General features: G+C 43.8%; 1 protein-coding gene across 1 annotated transcript in view; it reads left to right on the plus strand.

The window, feature by feature from the left end:
• The window catches only part of COQ5 (coenzyme Q5, methyltransferase), a 62,672-nt gene extending 48,780 nt beyond the window's left edge, over positions 1-13,892 (plus strand). The window contains exons 6-7 of the mRNA XM_069758057.1: positions 12,929-13,040; positions 13,653-13,892. Coding sequence (XP_069614158.1) covers positions 12,929-13,040; positions 13,653-13,754 — 214 coding nt within the window. The 3' untranslated portion in view covers positions 13,755-13,892. The remainder of the gene's footprint in view (positions 1-12,928; positions 13,041-13,652) is intronic.
• The last annotated feature ends 5,440 nt before the right edge of the window (positions 13,893-19,332 follow it).

The following is a 19,332-nucleotide window of genomic DNA, read 5'->3' on the forward strand; positions in this document are numbered from 1 at the left end:
AATGTCAATAAATAAAAAACTATTAAAGTAGTTAATTTAATTTTGTATTAAAAATAATTGATTGTATAATCAATAATTATTAATACAAAAATTAAAATCACGGCACCTTCCCTTTAAGCCCCAAGGGTGGTTTGCACATTAATGACCGGGCCAATTTTTACAATTCTGACCACTGTCCCTTTATGAGGTTATAACTCTGGAACGCTTCAACGGATCCCGGTGATTCTGACATTATTTTCTCGTGACATATTGGGCATCATGGTAGTGGTAAAATTTCTTTGATATTACCTACGTTTCTTTGTGAAAAAAATGGAAATTTGGCGAAAAGTTTGAAACTTTCGCAATTTTCCAACTTTGAATTTTTATGCCCTTACATCACAGAGATATGTCACACAAAATACTTAATAAGTAACATTTCCCACATGTCTACTTTACATCAGCAGCACAATTTTGGAACCAAAAAATTTTTTTTTTAGGGAGTTACAAGGGTTAAAAGTTGACCAGCAATTTCTCATTTTTATAACACCATTTTTTTTTTAGGGACCACATCACATTTGAAGTCATTTTGAGGGGTCTATATGATAGAAAATAACCAAGTGTGACACCATTCTAAAAACTGCACCCCTCAAGATGCTCAAAACCGTATTCAAGAAGTTTATTAACCCTTCAGGTGTTTCACAGGAATTTTTGGAATGTTTAAAAAAAAAATTAACATTTAACTTTTTAGACAAAACATTTATTTCAGCTCCAATTTGTTTCATTTTACCAAGGGTAACAGGAGAAAATGGACTCCAAAAGTTGTTGTACAATTTGTCCTGAGTACGCCGATACCCCATATGTGGGTGTAAACCACTGTTTGGGTGCATGGCAGAGCTCGGAAGAGAAGGAGCGCCATTTGACTTTTCAATGCAAAATTGACTGGAATTGAGATGGGACTCCATGTTGCGTTTGGAGAGTCACTGATGTGCCTAAACATTGAAACCCCCCACGTGACACAATTTTGGAAAGTAGACCCCCTAAGGCAGGGGTCCCCAACTCCAGTCCTCAAGGCCCACCAACATGTCATGTTTTCAGGATTTCCTTAGTCTTGCCCAGGTAATAATTGCATCACCTGTGCAATGCAAAGGAAATCCTGAAAACATGACCTGTTGGTGGGCCTTGAGGACTGGAGTTGGGGACCCCTGCCCTAAGAAACTTATCTAGATGTGTGGTGAGCACTTTGAGCAACCAAGTGCTTCACAGAAGCTTATAATGTAGAGCCGTTAAAATAAAAAATATTTTTTCACAAAAATGAACTTTTCACCCCCATTTTTTTATTTTCCCAAGGGTACCAGATGAAATTGTACCCCAAAAGTTGTTGTGCAATTTGTCCTGAGTACGCTGATACCCCATATGTGGGGGTAAACCACTGTTTGGGCGCATGGCAGAGCTCGGAAGGGAAGGAGCGCCGTTTGACTTTTCAATGCAAAATTGACTGGAATTGAGATGAGACACCATGTTGCGTTTTGGAGAGCCCCTGATGTGTCTAAACATTGAAACCCCCCACAAGTGACACCATTTTGGAAAGTAGACCCCCTAAGGAACTTATCTAGATGTGTTGTGAGAGCTTTGAACCCCCAAGTGTTTCACTACAGTTTATAACGCAGAGCTGTGAAAATAAAAAATAATTTTTTAAAAAAAAAGTTTTTTTTAGCCCCCCAAATTTTTATTTTCCCAAGGGTAACAAGAGAAATTGGACCCCAAAAGTTGTTGTCCAATTTGTCCTGAGTACGCCGATACCCCGTATGTGAGGGAACCACCGTTTGGGCGCCTGGCAGAGCTCGAAAGGGAAGGAGCACCATTTGGAATGGAGACTAAAGGTACCTTCACACTCAGCGACGCTGCAGCGATACCGACAACGATGTCGATCGCTGCAGCGTCGCTGTTTGGTCGCTGGAGAGCTGTCACACAGACAGCTCTCCAGCGACCAACGATCCCGAGGTACCCGGGTAACCAGGGTAAACATCGGGTTACTAAGCGCAAGGCCGCGCTTAGTAACCCGATGTTTACCCTGGTTACCAGCGTAAAAGTAAAAAAACAAACACTGCATACTTACCTACCGCTGTCTGTCCCCGGCGCTCAGCTTCTCTGCACTCCTCCTGCACTGACTGTGAGCACAGCGGCCGGAAAGCAGAGCGGTGACGTCACCGCTCTGCTTTCCGGCTGACCGACGCTCACAGCCAGTGCAGGAGGAGTGCAGAGAAGCTGAGCGCCGGGGACAGACAGCGGTAGGTAAGTATGCAGTGTTTGTTTTTTTTACTTTTACGCTGGTAACCAGGGTAAACATCGGGTTACTAAGCGCGGCCCTGCGCTTAGTAACCCGATGTTTACCCTGGTTACCAGTGAAGACATCGCTGGATCGGTGTCACACACGCCGATCCAGCGATGTCTGCAGGGAGTCCAGCGACAAAATAAAGTTCTGGACTTTCCTCAGCGACCAACGATCTCCCAGCAGGGGCCTGATCGTTGGTCGCTGTCACACAGAACGATTTCCTTAACGATATCGTTGCTACGTCACAAAAAGCAACAATATCGTTAACGATATCGTTATGTGTGAAGGTACCTTTAGATGGATTGGTCTGCAGGCGTCATGTTGCATTTGCAGAGTCCCTGATGTACCTAAACAGTAGAAACCCCCCACAAGTGACCCCATATTGGAAACTAGACCCCCCAACGAACTTATCTAGATGTGTTGTGAGAACTTTGAACCCCCAAGTGTTTCACTACAGTTTATAACGCAGAGCCGTGAAAATAAAAAATCATTTTTTTTCAAACAAAAATGTTTTTTTAGCTCCCCAAATTTTTATTTTCCCAAGGGTAGCAAGAGAAATTCGACCCCAAAAGTTGTTCTCCAATTTGTCCTGAGTACGCTAATCAGGGCGCACGGGAGAGCTCGGAAGGGAAGGAGCACTGTTTTTTACTTTTTCAACGCAGAATTGGCTGGAATTGAGATTGGACGCCATGTCGCATTTGGAGAGCCCTGATGTGCCTAAACAGTGGAAACCCCCAATTCTAACTGAAACCCTAACCCAACCACACCCCTAACCCCAACACACCCTTAATCCTAATCCCAACCCTAACCACACCCCTAACCCCAACCACACCCCTAACCCTGACACACCCCTAACCCAGACCCACCTCTAACCCAAATCCCAACCGTAAATGTAATCCAAGCACTAACCCCAACCCTAGCTCTAACCGTAATGGGAAAATGGAAATAAATACATTTTTTAACATTTTATTATTTTTCCCTAACTAAGGGGGTCATGAAGGGGGGTTTGATTTACTTTTATAGCGGGTTTTTTTAGCGGATTTTTATGATTGGCAGCTGACACACACTAAAAGACGCTTTTTATTGCAAAAAATAGTTTTTGCGTCTCCACATTTTGAGAGCTATAATTTTTCCATATTTTGGTCCATTGAGTCATGTGAGGTCTTGTGCTTTGCGGGACCAGTTGATGTTTTTATTGCTAACATTTTCGGGCGCGTGACATTTTTTGATCGCTTTTTATTCCGATTTTTGTGAGGCAGAATGACCAAAAACCAGCTATTTATTATTTTCTTTTCTGGGGGGGCGCTTATACCGTTCCACGTTTGGTAAAATTGATAAAGCGGTTTTATTCCTTGGGTCAGTACGATTACAGCGTCACCTCATTTATATCATTTTTTTTATGTTTTGGAGCTTTTATACGATAAAAACTATTTTATAGAAAAAATAAATATTTTTGCATCGCTTTATTCTGAGGACTATAACTTTTTTTATTTTTTCGCTGATGCTGCTGTATTGCAGCTCGTTTTTTGCGGGACAAGATGACGTTTTCAGCGGTACCATGGTTATTTATATCTGTCTTTTTGATCGCGTGTTATTTCACTTTTTGTTTGGCGGTATGATAATAAAGCATTGTTTTTTGCTTTTTTTTTTTTTTTACGGTGTTCACTGAAGGGGTTAACTAGTGGGACAGTTTTTTTGGGCGGGTCGTTACGGATGCTGCAATACTAAATATGTGTACTTTTATTGTTTTTTTGTTTTTTTTAGATAATGAAATGTATTTATTTGAACAATATATTTTTTTTTCTTTATTTAGGAATTATTTTTTATTTTTATTTTTTACACATCTAAATATTTTTTTTTTTTTTTTACATTATCACATTGTCCCAGGGGGGACATCACTATATAGTGACAGATCGCTGATCTGACACTTTGCAGAGCACTGTGGCAGATCAGCAATCTAACGTGCACTGCTCTAGGCTTACAGGCGCCTGCTCTGAGCAGGCACTTGTAAGCCACCTCCCTGCAAGACCCAGAAGTAGCACTGCGGCCATTTTGGATCCAGGGCCTGCAGGGAGGAGACGCTCGGAACAAGGTGAGCACATCGCCTTGTACCGAGGGTCTCAGAGAAGCCCGCAGGGAGCCCCCTCCCTGCGCGATGCTTCCTTATGCCCCCGGAACGCTGCGATCATGTTTGATCGCAGTGTTCTGGGGGGTTAATGTGCGAGGAGCGGTCCGTGACCGCTCCTGGCACATAGTGCCGGATGTCAGCTGCGATAGTCAGCTGACACCCAGCCGCGATCGGCCGCGCTCCCCCATCGACGTGATACACAGATCCAATAGAATATCCATCACCATGGACGCGATACACAGATCTAATAGGCTTCTATCAGCGAACGTGCATCTCTCACTGATATGAGAGGTGCTTAGATAAATCGGCACACACAGGGTGCATGTAATCTCTAGTACCCTGTATCCATGAAGATCACCTATATGCATCAAATCCTGACTGCATAAGATTTGCAGAGCAGGAAAGGTGGAAACCCTTCTAATAAACCTAAACCCTAACCATGACGTACAAAGCCATCCACAACCTGTCTCCTCCATACATCTGTGACCTCGTCTCCCGGTACTTACCTACACGCAACCTCCGATCCTCACAAGATCTCCTACTCTACTCCCCTCTTATCTCCTCTTCCCACAATCGTATACAAGATTTCTCTCGCGTATCACCCCTACTCTGGAACCCTCTACCACAACACATCAGACTCTCGCCTACCATCGAAACCTTCAAAAAGATCCTGAAGACCCACCTCTTCAGACAAGCCTACAACCTGCAGCTACCACCGATCGACCAAACCGCTGCATGACCATCTCTACCCTAACCTACTGTATTCTCACCCATCCCTTGTAGATTGTGAGCCTTCGCGGGCAGGGTCCTCATTCCTCCTGTACCAGTTATGACTTGTATTGTTTAAGATTATTGTACTTGTTTTCATTATGTATACCCCTCCTCACATGTAAAGCGCCATGGAATAAATGGCGCTATAACAATAAATAATAATAATAATAACAAGAAGCAAAGTCACACTGTTAACCTGAAAAGTCACCCAGTATAGCATCATGCAAAGGTTTTAATCATAATGAAGTAATTTAGTTGGTACTTGTGAAGAAACCAGGTTGTATCTTAATTTCCCAGACAACCATGTTTTTGTAAACCAAAAGGAACTGACTTTTTATCTGTACATTGGCTTGTGAGTTTAAGTATTTATGGCTGGTGGGTCAAGAAGACAGACTTGCCAACTGATATACTATCTAACATACAGTGTGAGGCTATGTGCACACGTTCAGGTTTTTTCGCGCTAAAAACGCTATAAAAACTCATTAAAAACGCATGCATTATGCATTCTATAATTTAGAATGCATTCTGCATGTTTTGTGCACATGGATGCGTTTTTTTCCGCAAAAAAAAAAAAAATTAGCATGTTCATTATTTTTGCGGATCTTCTGCGTTTTTCCTGCAATTCTATGCATTTGGGAAAAAACGCGTCAAAAACGCGTTAAAAAAACGCGAAATGTCCGGTTTGTCAGGAAAATTTCTGCAAGAAATCCTGACGTGTGCACATACCCTGAGTCTGTAACAGTGACTTGTACATAGTGTGTGTTTATCTTTGTTTATTGATGTGTACTGATATGCTAAGTGCGCATTGAAACCTGGAACCAGCTTGGTGACTAAAGGTACCGTCACACTCAGTGACGCTGCAGCAATATAGACAACGAGCCGATCGCTGGAGCGTCGCTGTTTAGGTCGCTGTAGAGACGTCAAACACAGCAACTCCAGAACGATGCAGGAGCGATCCAGTGACGTAACGGCAACTCACTTATCGTTGTAGCTGGTTGTTTGCTCCATGTAAAACATTGCTGGCATCGTTGCTTTTCCTGTCAAACATGACGATACACGCCAACCTGACGACCAAATAAAGTTCTGGACTTCTAGCTCCGACCAGCGATATCACAGCAGGATCCAGATCACTGCTGCGTGTCAACACAACGAGATCGCTATCCAGGACGCTGCGACGTCACGGATAGTTGTCGTTCTCGTTGTAAAGTTGCTGAGTGTGAAGGTACCTTTAATGGTCAAGTAGTTCTACATGATCACATCACCATTGTTTACCTTATCTTGATGTTGGACTAAAGGGCACTGGGTAATTCTAAAAATAGCTTACCTGCCTTGGGTATAAAATGCCTGAGACATCACATCCTTGGAACTGAAGTAAGGGTACCGTCACACTGAAACGACGCTGCAGCGATATGACAACGATGTCGATCGCTGCAGCGTCGCTGTTTGGTCGCTGGAGAGCTGTCACACAGACGGCTCTCCAGCGACCAACGATCCCAAAGTCCCCTGGTAACCAGGGTAAACATCGGGTTACTAAGCGCAGGGCCGCGCTTAGTAACCCGATGTTTACCCTGGTTACTAGCGTAAACGTAAAAAAAACAAACATTACATACTTACATTCCGTGTCTGTCCTCCGGCACTGTGCTTTCCTCTGCACTGTCAGCGCCGGTCAGCCGTAAAGCAGAGCGGTGACGTCACCGCTGTGCTTTCTGACTGGCTGGCGCTGACACAGGATGCAGGAGGAGTGCAGAGAAGCACAGCGCCGGGGACAGACACCGGGAATGTAAGTATGTAATGTTTGGTTTTTTTACGTTTACGCTGGTAACCAGGGTAAACATCGGGTTACTAAGCGTGGCCCTGCGCTTAGTAACCCGATATTTACCCTGGTTACCAGTGAAGACATCGCTGAATCGGCGTCACACACGCCGATTCAGCGATGTCAGCGGGAGATCCAGCGACGAAATAAAGTTTCAGACGATCTGCTACGACGTACGATTCTCAGCGGGGTCCCTGATCGCAGTAGTGTGTCAGACACAGCGAGATCGTATCGATATCGCTGGAACGTCACGGATCGTGCCGTCCTAGCGATCAAAGTGCCACTGTGTGACGGTACCCTTACACAGAGCTACCAACCGGAATCTCTTCAGGATCTTAGCCGAGGGTCTGTCGGACCCGGCTGAAGAACACAGGACTGCCCTACGCTTGTTATTACCTCCTCTCTGCGTGCATACCACAGATGGAGTAGCGACCCTGGGAGCTCTGACGTAACATCTTCCATTATCTTGGCAAGTCAGCGGAAGGGTGAGGGCCTGTAATGTGCACCATCTTGGGGTAATTGCTGGGATTATTCTGTTTGCTATGGTGTGTTGTGGTTCAATAAAGTACTGCCACACTGTTTTACCTTAACCCTGTGTTGTCTGTGTAGTGTATTGCCCACAGGGAGATAGAGCAGGCGTTCAGGGGTATGAGCCCTGGTCCATGCAGTCTTGCTAAAGACAGCCGGGCCAGCGGACGAGAGCACCCACTGACCCCGTTTCTCCACAGTACTCAACTGTTTTTTTTATGTTGCAACATAAATGATTATATAGATAGCGCAAGCCAATTGGTCCAATTATCACTATCTAAACCAATATAATTTTTGAAAATATTTTCTGGTATTTCTTCAGTTCCAACTTCTTCTCAAGGGGCAATCTGGACGGATGATCAGCATACAGCATCAAACTTCTTTGGAAGGACTACATCTTATCTTTGTTCAACATCATACTCCCTTTCTTATATAATCTTGCATATGCTGGGATGGTGGACCATCCATAGGGGTCTGTAAGAATTGTTTTAGCCCAGAAAACATGTATATAGTAAATCCTCATTGAGTCCTTTAGGTGAGGTTGACTTCAAAGTCAAAATCCATTTTGACTCTGTCTGTAATAACTGTCTACAGAGGTTTCCGCCTCTAATGTTACTACGTAGATTTTTGGAAGACAGGCTTACCTTAACGATAATGCGAAGCCACTGAAGTTAAGCTTTTCCCTTTTCATTCGTCTGTGATCACCAGATGAATAGTGGAAATGGGCTTCTGGATCTGCCCTCTGAGTTCCTATGAGGTTTGGCCAACATAGACCTTGTTACATGACATTTTTGGTTCTGCAGTTAATGAAAGATTGTAATGCATATCGTTAAGCATCCAGAGGATTGATAAAGGTGTCTATGGTAGTATGGAGGTATGTATTGGCAAACGTTAAAGTCCCAACAGAGGAAGGAGCCCTTAAGTATAATCCCCCGTTGTACTGTAGTTTATAGGTAGGTCTCAAGAAATGGCTTTTTTGTCAGATGGTCACCCATTTTAGGGGCTTTTTTGGCAGTAAGTAAGGGGCGATCTCCCACGTGTGGGAATCTATCCTCAGGATATCCGAGTGTTTCCCGAGATCGCCCCTTGTCTCATTCCACTGATTCTTATAGTATGTGATGAAACGGAGATGCGTTTCCTGATTCCGATCCCTTCTTACTAATAGGGAATTCTGTGAGTGACCTTTGGCTCGCTGGAAGGCAGTGGGTAAAATTTTCCTTGGATATCCTCATTTACTAAGTCGATCTGTCAATTGTCTGGCTTGATGCAAAAAAAATCGAGTGCAGTTCTGTCTTGTACGTAAACATTGACTGATTAGAACACCCTTCCTGGTATGAAGAGGATGGAAACACTTACAGCAAGCGTATAGCTCTCATGTGCTGTCCATTTGTAAACTTGCAAAGGTTGAAGCTTTGTGTTGTAATTTATCACGGGTGACACACAGATGGTAAAAATGGACACAAGGACCATGCACCTATGACACACGGACACCGATACCATGTGTTTAAATTAGGACTTCTGAATGAGGCTTTACACAAATTCTTTCTATGTCTATATAATCCCAGGCAGACTCGATGTTGAGATCAGTGCTCTGCGGGGGCCATACGGTCACTTCCAGGACTCTTTGATCTTATTTACACTGAAGATAGTTCTTAAAGGGGATGTCCATTACTGGAATATCCCAGCTTAATCAATTTAGGATCTCTAGTAAAAAAAAACATATACTCACCGTGCAGATGAGCTAGAGTGGCAACTATACATGGGGTGAGTAAACGCTTTTTCTAGAGAGTCACGTGATGTGTAATTGACAAGCTGCCCATAAGGACATCCTCTCTGACGGAAAAGTAAAGGCCGCAGTTGATGTGTGCCTGCTCATTGGCTGTGGCTTGTACACAAAATGGCGGTATCAACATCACAAGAACGGTGCCACTGCATGAGGTAAATATATGCTTTTTTTTTTTTTTTTTTTTTAATTGAGGTCCTGGAATTGATTAAGCTGGGCTTTTCCAGTAGTGGACAGCCACCTTAATAACATTGGCTGTGTGTTTGAGGTCATTGACCTGCTGCAGAATACATTTGGAGTCAATCATTTATATATTAGCCTCATTTATATGAGATTTTCAGGTTCCTGCATGCATAGCAGACCTGACTGTGTCTCCGAGGAACTGGCAGCTGCCGCTCAATACCGACAACCAGCTCACATGTTCACTGGATCCTGGGGAAGCTAGGGCAGTGCGACTGCTTCTAGTTTATATATACAAGCGTTGGTTTAGTGCCTGTATGCAGAAATTGAGAAGGTAAATGTGGTAATAAACCATGTTTGTCTTCTTTGTGAGAAGTCTGGCTGTGTCTGACAGCCAGCTCTCCAGCCTTACAGCCTGCACGATCTTGTGTAAAATGCTTAGACTGCATTGTGGGGTAATCCCAGAAGTTTAGCCTATGGGATGTCCAGAAGTAGTTAAAAGGGTTGTCCAGGCTTGGGGTTCAAGTCTTCAATCACTCTGTGATTGAAGACTTGTAAATCCTTACAGTATGTGCTGTCTGTATTCTCCAGTGCCAGCAGCGGGCGTGTGACCGAAAGTACGGTATATCATTTGCATACATGCGGCTACGTGCCGACTAGACGTACCCAACCCCACTCAATACAAGCAACTTCGGAGATGCAGAACACGTTTAGTCAGAATTTGGCCGGAAGTGTGCAAATCACATAATTGCAGCCATGCGCCCACCCACTACCGGTAGCAGAGAGTCGTGCGTGTTGTAAGAACTCTGAGGCCTAAAATCACAGAGTGAATGCAGACTTGAAACCCCAAGACAACCACTCTAAGAACTATCTTCAGTATAAAGAAGAACACAGAGTTGTGGAATCGATAATATAGCTTCTATGGAGAAGAGAGGAAACATTAGGGAATTTTTTATTAAAGCTATATTAGAAAAGTTATTTTTTTATATTAAATAGACACTTAATATTAAATATAACTTTGGTGTTGGAACAGTCCTTTAACGCTGGAATTATTGTATCCATTATTAAACACTGTTTATTGAACAGATTCTCCCTTTCAAGCATAAGCCATCACTCCCAGCACACATATTCTGGAGGCACACACAGATACAGCGTGCTCTAGTCCAGGACACATGCCACCTACTACAAATGCTCAGAACCTTTTTTTTTGTTGCCAACACCCACAGATTGGCAGCGACTACTGCCACAGTTTTACAAAGACACTGCAGTCCCCCACCAGACTGAACGTCAGTGACAGCATTTGATTTCTTGTTTTGTACATCTCAAGTATTTGTCTATGTTTTGCTAAGTCTTAAACAATTTTACGTCCGTTCTTGCTGTAAACAACCTTTAGCTGGACTACTCCTTGGCACATTGAGAACTTGCTTACTAGTGCGGTCATTTCCTAGTCCTTTTCTTTAACTTGCACACTGTTTACACAACCAGTTTACTTTCATATACAGTCATGGCCAAAAGTAATGACACCCCTGCAATTCTGTCAGATAATATTCATTTTCTTCCTGAAAATGATTGCAAACACAAATTCTTTGGTATTATCTTCAATTAATTTGTCTTAAATGAAAAAAACACAAAAGAGAATGAAGCAAAAAGCAAAACATTGATCATTTCACACAAAACTCCAAAAATGGGCCAGACAAAAGTATTGGCACCCTCATTCTAATACTTGGTTGCACAACCTTTAGCCAAAATAACTGCGAGCAACCGCTTCCGGTAACCATCAATGAGTTTCTTACAATGCTCTGCTGGAATTTTAGACCATTCTTCTTTGGCAAACTGCTCCAGGTCCCTGATATTTGAAGGGTGCCTTCTCCAAACTGCCATTTTTAGATCTCTCCACAGGTGTTCTATGGGATTCAGGTCTGGACTCATTGCTGGCCACCTTAGAAGTCTCCAGTGCTTTTTCTCAAACCATTTTCTAGTGCTTTTTGAAGTGTGTTTTGGGTCATTGTCCTTCTGGAAGACCCATGACCTCTGAGGGAGACCCAGCTTTCTCACACTGGGCCCTACATTATGCTGCAAAATTTGTTGGTAGACTTCAGTCTTCATAATGCCATGCACACGGTCAAGCAGTCCAGTGCCAAAGGCAGCAAAGCAACCCTAAAACATCAGGGAACCTCCGCCATGTTTGACTGTAGGGACCGCGTTCTTTTCTTTCAATGCCTCTTTTTTTCTCCTGTAAACTATGTTGATGCCTTTGCCCAAAAAGCTCTACTTTTGTCTCATCTGACCAGAGAACATTCTTCCAAAAGGTTTTAGGCTTTTTCAGGTAAGTTTTGGCAAACTCCAGCCTGGCTTTTTTATGTCTCGGGGTAGGAAGGGGGGTCTTCCTGGGTCTTCTACCATACAGTCCCTTTTCATTCAGATGCCGACGGATAGTACGGGTTGACACTGTTGTACCCTCAGGCTGCAGGGCAGCTTGAACTTGTTTGGATGTTAGTCGAGGTTCTTTATCCAACATCCGCACAATCTTGCGTTGAAATCTCTTGTCAATTTTTCTTTTCCGTCCACATCTAGGGAGATTAGTCACAGTGCCATGGGCTTTAAACTTCTTGATGACACTGCACACGGTAGACACAGGAACATTCAGGTCTTTGGAGATGGACTTGTAGCCTTGAGATTGCTCATGCTTCCTCACAAATTGGTTTCTCAAGTCCTCAGACAGTTCTTTGGTCGTCTTTCTTTTCTCCATGCTCAATGTGGTACACACAAGGACACAGGACAGAGGATGAGTCAACTTTAATCCATGTCAACTGGCTGCAAGTGTGATTTAGTTATTGCCAACACCTGGTAGGTGCCACAGGTAAGTTACAAGTGCTGCTAATTACACAAATTAGTGAAGCATAACATGATTTTTCGAACAGTGTCAATACTTTTGTCCACCCCCTTTTTTATGTTTGGTGTGGAATTATATCCAATTTGGCTTTAGGACAATTCTTTTTGTGTTTTTCATTTAAGACAAATTAAATGAAGATAATAATACCAAAGAATTTGTGTTTGCAATCATTTTCAGGAAGAAACTGAGTATTATCTGACAGAATTGCAGGGGTGTCAATACTTTTGGCCTCGACTGTATGATACCATATACAATGACTCAATTTCTATATATAGATATATATATTTTTTCATGGTACACATTTAGGGTTCACACTTCATACCTGGCGCCTGCAGTAAACAATACTTTTTTTGTGGCTGTTCATCTTGTGAAATGATTTTTTTTCCCTAAAATCTTCAGCTTCCGAAAGCTGATTTCTGATGAGTTCTTATTTTAGGAGAAATTCAATTTAGCGAAGTGTGCATATGGGACCTGATTATACATAAAGTAATACATTCAATATATTCTCTTTTTTTTGGCAGTCTTTATGACTTGTATAGTTTCCAGGTTATCCCAGTTCTTGGGGAGGTCATTGCTGGAGACTGGAAGTCTTACCAATACCTAGTGGAGAGCATCCGACGCTTTCCTCCTCAGGTAAGTCATAAAACAGATGTCAATCCATACATCTCTTCCCTTAGACAACATGCATTGCTAACAGGCATAAATGTAGTCACATATCTTGACCACCTTGCCCTTAATCTACAACCCAGGAGAAACTAGCCTTGGGGCGTAAATTTTAAAGGAACTGCCCTGAAGATAAAAAAAGAGAGAACCGGGCTTTCTCGTATGTAACTACAGCACCCCCCACGATCACTGGAATGGGGCTTCCGAGCACCAGTTCCATAGGTGTTTGAATGGCTCTGCGATTACACATGTGCATTAATAATCTGAGACTAAAGGGAGAATGTAGAATACAGTGCTGCCCTATTGAATTCAGCCCCTTTGGTCACCTCTCCATTGAAACTGCCCTGGAACAAAAGCTTTGAATCCCCATTCTCTTCCAGTGATCATACATTTCTCACTCATCCTGTGGATTTGCAGACGCTGAACCTAATAACGGGTAAATTTATGGAAACTACAGCATGGCATCCTATGCTAGAATCAGGTGTCACTATTGTTATATTGTCCTGTAATGAGACCGTATAACCCTGGTGACTGATTTTGAGTGTCAGAACTAACATAAAGATTCAATCTCTTTCGTTTTAGGAGGAGTTTAAAGAAATGATTGAAGATGCAGGCTTTTTCCCAGTCACCTATCACAACTTGACATCTGGTGTTGTGGCAGTGCACTCAGGTTTTAAATTATGATTCGATTTTGATACAGATACTGTAATAATGTAATGCAACTATTATTGGCACAATATGTTAAGACTGAGATGAAACAATTTATTTCTGAAAAAAATGTATTATGTAAACATTTTTTATTAAAAGGTTTACTGCTTTAAATGTTTCTGTAATAAATGAAGAGAATTAAAATAGTCCTATGAAATGGTGAAAGCCCAACCATTTTGCATTGATCATTAACCACTTCCCAGCCATCTTATATGAATGCGTCATGGTCAGGTGTTGGTTTATTGTACTTGTATCATATGTATTTACACGCTCTACACATGTACAGAATACTGAGATTAATGGCGTTCTAAAATAATAAAAAATGCTTAGAAGCTGCAATACACCTCTTCTCTGCATGTCTCTATAAACCGATTGCAATGAGTTAGTGGACTGTTAACAGATTCCGGTTATTGCATATGGAGACAGCAGAGAACACACAGATAATTTGCTCCCCCATTATAAAAAATTATTCTTAACCCCTTCACCCCAAAGCCTGTTTTCACCTAAGTGACAGGGCCAATTTTTACAATTCTGACCACTGTCACTTTGAGGTCATAACTCTGAAACGCTTCAACGGATCCTGGTGATTCTGACACTGTTTTCTCGAGACATATTGTACTTCATGATAGTGGTAAAACTTCTTCGATATGACTTGCATTTATTTGTGAAAAAAACAAAAATTTGTCGGAAATTATGAAAATTTAGCAATTTTCAAACTCTTAGTTTTTATGCCCTTAAATTAGAGAGTTATATCACATAATATAGTTAACCCCTTCCCGACCTTTGACGCCACGTAGGCGTCATGAAAGTCGGTGCCATTCCGACCCATGACGCCTATGCGGCGTCATGGAAAGATCGCGTCCCTGCAGATCGGGTGAAAGGGTTAACTCCCATTTCACCCGATCTGCAGGGACAGGGGGAGTGGTAGTTTAGCCCAGGGGGGGTGGCTTCACCCCCTCGTGGCTACGATCGCTCTGATTGGCTGTTGAAAGTGAAACTGCCAATCAGAGCGATTTGTAATATTTCACCCATTATAACGGGTGAAATATTACAATCCAGCCATGGCCGATGCTGAAATATCATCGGCCATGGCTGGAAATACTAGTGTGCCCCCACCCCACCCCTCCGATCGCCCCCCCACCCCCCCGATCTGGCCGGTACACTGCTCCGGCTCCCCTCCGTCCAGTGCTCCGCTCCCCCCCGTGCTCGTGTCCGCTCCCCCCGTGCTCCAATCACCCCCCCGTGCTCCAATCACCCCCCCTGCACTCCGATCCACCCCCCCCGTGCTCCGTTCCACCCCCCCGTGCTCCGTTCCAGCCCCCCCGTGCTCCGTTCCACGCCCCCCGCGCTCCGTTCCACCCCTCCCGCGCTCCGATTCCCCCCCCCGTGCTCCGATCCCCCCCCCCGTGGTCCCCCCCCACCCTATCATACTTACCGATCCAGCCGTGGTCCCGTCCGTCTTCTCCCGGGCGCCGCCATCTTCCAAAATGGCGGGCGCATGCGCAGTGCGCCCGCCGAATCTGCCGGCCGGCAGATTCGTTCCAAAGTGCATTTTGATCACTGAGATATAATCTATCTCAGTGATCAAAATAAAAAAAATAATAAATGACCCCCCCCCTTTGTCACCCCCATAGGTAGGGACAATAAAAAAATAAAGAAATTTTTTTTTTTCCACTAATGTTAGAATAGGGTTAGGGTTAGGGGTAGGGTTAGGGTTAGGGGTAGGGGTAGGGTTAGGGGTAGGGTTAGGGTTAGGGGTAGGGGTAGGGCTAGGGTTAGGGTTAGGGGTAGGGTTAGGGGTAGGGTTAGGGCTAGGGTTAGGAATGTGCACACGTATTCTGGTCCTCTGCGGATTTTTCCGCTGCGGATTTGATAAATCCGCAGTGCTAAACCGCCGCGGATTTATGGCGGATTTACCGCGTTTTTTTCTGCGCATTTCACTGCGGTTTTACAATTGCGATTTTCTATTGGAGCAGATGTAAAACCGCTGCGGAATCCGCACAAAGAAGTGACATGCTGCGGAATGTAAACCGCTGCGTTTCCGTGCAGTTTTTCCGCAGCGTGTGTACAGCGATTTTTGTTTCCCATAGGTTTACATTGAACTGTACACTCATGGGAAACTGCTGCGGATCCGCAGCGTGTGCACATACCTTTAGAATTAGGCTATGTGCACACGGTGCGGATTTGGCTGCGGATCCGCAGCAGTGTTCCATCAGGTTTACAGTACCATGTAAACATATGAAAAACCAAATCCGCTGTGCCCATGGTGCGGAAAATACCGCGCGGGAACGCTGCGTTGTATTTTCCGCAGCATGTCAATTCTTTGTGCGGATTCCGCAGCGTTTTACACCTGTTCCTCAATAGGAATCCGCAGGTGAAATCCGCACAAAAAACACTGGAAATCCGCGGAAAATCCGCAGGTAAAACACAGTGCCTTTTACCCGCAGATTTTTCAAAAATGGTGCGGAAATATCTCACACGAATCCGCAACGTGGGCACATAGCCTTAGGGTTGTGGTTAGGGTTAGGGGTGTGTTAGGGTTAGTGTTGTGGTTAGGGGTGTGTTGGGGTTAGTGTTGTGGTTAGGGGTGTGTTGGGGTTAGGGTTGTGATTAGGATTATGGCTACAGTTGGGATTAGGGTTAGGGGTGTGTTGGGGTTAGTGTTGGAGGTAGAATTGAGGGGTTACCACTGTTTAGGCACATCAGGGGTCTCCAAACGCAACATGGCGCCACCATTGATTCCAGCCAATCTCGTATTCAAAAAGTCAAATGGTGCTCCCTCACTTCCGAGCCCTGACGTGTGCCCAAACAGTGGTTTACCCCCACATATGGGGTACCAGCATACTCAGGACAAACTGCGCAACAATTACTGGGGTCCAATTTCTCCTGTTACCCTTGTGAATCTAAAAAAATGCTTGCTAAAACATAATTTTTGAGGAAAGAAAAATGATTTTTTATTTTCACGGCTCTGCGTTGTAAACGTCTGTGAAGCACTTGGGGGTTCAAAGTGCTCACCACATATCTAGATAAGTTCCTTGGGGGGTCTAGTTTCTAAAATGGGGTCACTTGTGGGGGGTCTCTACTGTTTAGGCACACCAGGGGCTCTGCAAACGCAACGTGACACCCGCAGACCATTCCATCAAAGTCTGCATTTCAAAAGTCACTACTTCCCTTCTGAGCCCCGACGTGTGCCCAAACAGTGGTTTACCCCCACATATGGGGTATCAGCGTACTCAGGAGAAACTGGACAACAACTTTTGGGGTCCAATTTCTCCTGTAACCCTTGGGAAAATAAAAAATTCTGGGCTAAATAATTATTTTTGAGGAAAGAAAACGTATTTATTATTTTCACGGCTCTGCATTATAAACTTCTATGAAGCACTTGGGGGTTCAAAGTGCTCACCACACATCTAGATAAGTTCCTTTCAGGGTCTAGTTTCCAAAATGGGGTCACTTGTGGGGGGTTTCTACTGTTTAGGCACATCAGGGGCTCTGCAAACGCAACGTGACGCCCGCAGAGCATTCCATCAAAGTCTGCATTTCAAAACGTCACTACTTCAATTCCAAGCCCCGGCATGTGCCCAAACAGTAGTTTACCCCCACATATGGGGTATCACCGTACTCAGGAGAAACTGGACAACAACTTTTGGGGTCAAATTTCTCCTGTTACCCTTGGGAAAATTAAAAAATTCTGGGCTAAATAATTATTTTTGAGGAAAGAAAACGTATTTATTATTTTCACGGCTCTGCATTATAAACTTCTATGAAGCACTTGGGGGTTCAAAGTGCTCACCACACATCTAGATAAGTTCCTTTGGGGGTCTAGTTTCCAAAATGGGGTCACTTGTGGGGGGTTTCTACTGTTAAGCCACATCAGGGGCTCTGCAAACGCAACGTGACGCCCACAGAGCATTCCATCAAAGTCTGCATTTCAAAACGTCACTACTTCACTTCCGAGCCCCGGCATGTGCCCAAACAGTGGTTTACCCCCACATATGGGGTATCAGCATACTCAGGAGAAACTGGACAACAACTTTTGGGGTCAAATTTCTCCTGTTACCCTTGGGAAAATAAAAAATTGCAGGCTAAAAGATCATTTTTGAGAAAATAATTTTTTTTTTTATTTTCATGGCTCTGCGTTATAAACTTCTGTGAAGCACTTGGGGGTTCAAAGTCCTCACCACACATCTAGATCAGTTCCTTTGGGGGTCTAGTTTCCAAAATGGTGTCATTTCTGGGGGATCTCCAATGTTTAAGCACACAGGGGCTCTCCAAACGTGACATGGTGTCCGCTAATGATTGGAGCTAATTTTCCATTTAAAAAGCCAAATGGCGTGCCATCCCTTCCGAGCCCTGCCGTGCGCCCAAACAGTGGTTTACCCCCACATATGGGGTATCAGCGTACTCAGGACAAACTGGACAACAATATTTGGGGTCCAATTTCTCCCATTATCCTTGGCAAAATAGGAAATTCCAGGCTAAAAAATCATTTTTGAGGAAAGAAAAATTATTTTTTATTTTCATGGCTCTGCGTTATAAACTTCTGTGAAGCACCTGGGGGTTTAAAGTGCTCAATATGCATCTAGATAAGTTCCTTGGGGGGTCTAGTTTCCAAAATGGGGTCACTTGTGGGGGAGCTCCAATGTTTAGGCACACAGGGGGCTCTCCAAACGCGACATGGTGTCCGCTAACAATTGGAGCTAATTTTCCATTCAAAAAGTCAAATGGCGCGCCTTCCCTTCCGAGCCCTGCCGTGTGCCCAAACAGTGGTTTACCCCCACATATGAGGTATCGGCGTACTCGGGAGAAATTGCCCAACAAATTTTATGATCCATTTTATCCTACTGCCCATGTGAAAATGAAAAAATTGAGGCGAAAATAATTTTTTTGTGAAAAAAAAGTACTTTTTCATTTTTACAGATCAATTTGTGAAGCACCTGAGGGTTTAAAGTGCTCACTAGGCATCTAAATAAGTTCCTTGGGGGGTCTAGTTTCCAAAATGGGGTCACTTGTGGGGGAGCGCCAATGTTTAGGCACACAGGAGCTATCCAAACGCGACATGGTGTCCGCTAACGATGGAAATAATTTTTCATTCAAAAAGTCAAATGGCGCTCCTTCCCTTCCGAGCCTTACCATGTGCCCAAACAGTGGTTTACCCCCACATGTGAGGTATTGGTGTACTCAGGAGAAATTGCCCAACACATTTTAGGATCCATTTTATCCTGTTGCCCATGTGAAAATGAAAAAATTGAGGCTAAAAGAATTTTTTTGTGAAAAAAAAGTACTTTTTCATTTTTACGGATCAATTTGTGAAGCACCTGGGGGTTCAAAGTGCTCACTATGCATCTAGATAAGTTCCTTGGGGCGTCTAGTTTCCAAAATGGGGTCATTTGTGGGGGAGCTCCAATTTTTAGGCACACGGGGGCTCTCCAAACGTGACATGGTGTCCGCTAAAGAGTGGAGCCAATTTTTGATTCAAAAAGTCAAATGGCGCTCCTTCCCTTCCAAGCCCTGCCGTGCGCCCAAACAGTGGTTTACCCCCACATATGAGGTA

Source organism: Ranitomeya imitator, chromosome 1 (genome assembly GCF_032444005.1).
Source record: "Ranitomeya imitator isolate aRanImi1 chromosome 1, aRanImi1.pri, whole genome shotgun sequence".
Taxonomy (NCBI): Eukaryota; Metazoa; Chordata; class Amphibia; order Anura; family Dendrobatidae; genus Ranitomeya; species Ranitomeya imitator.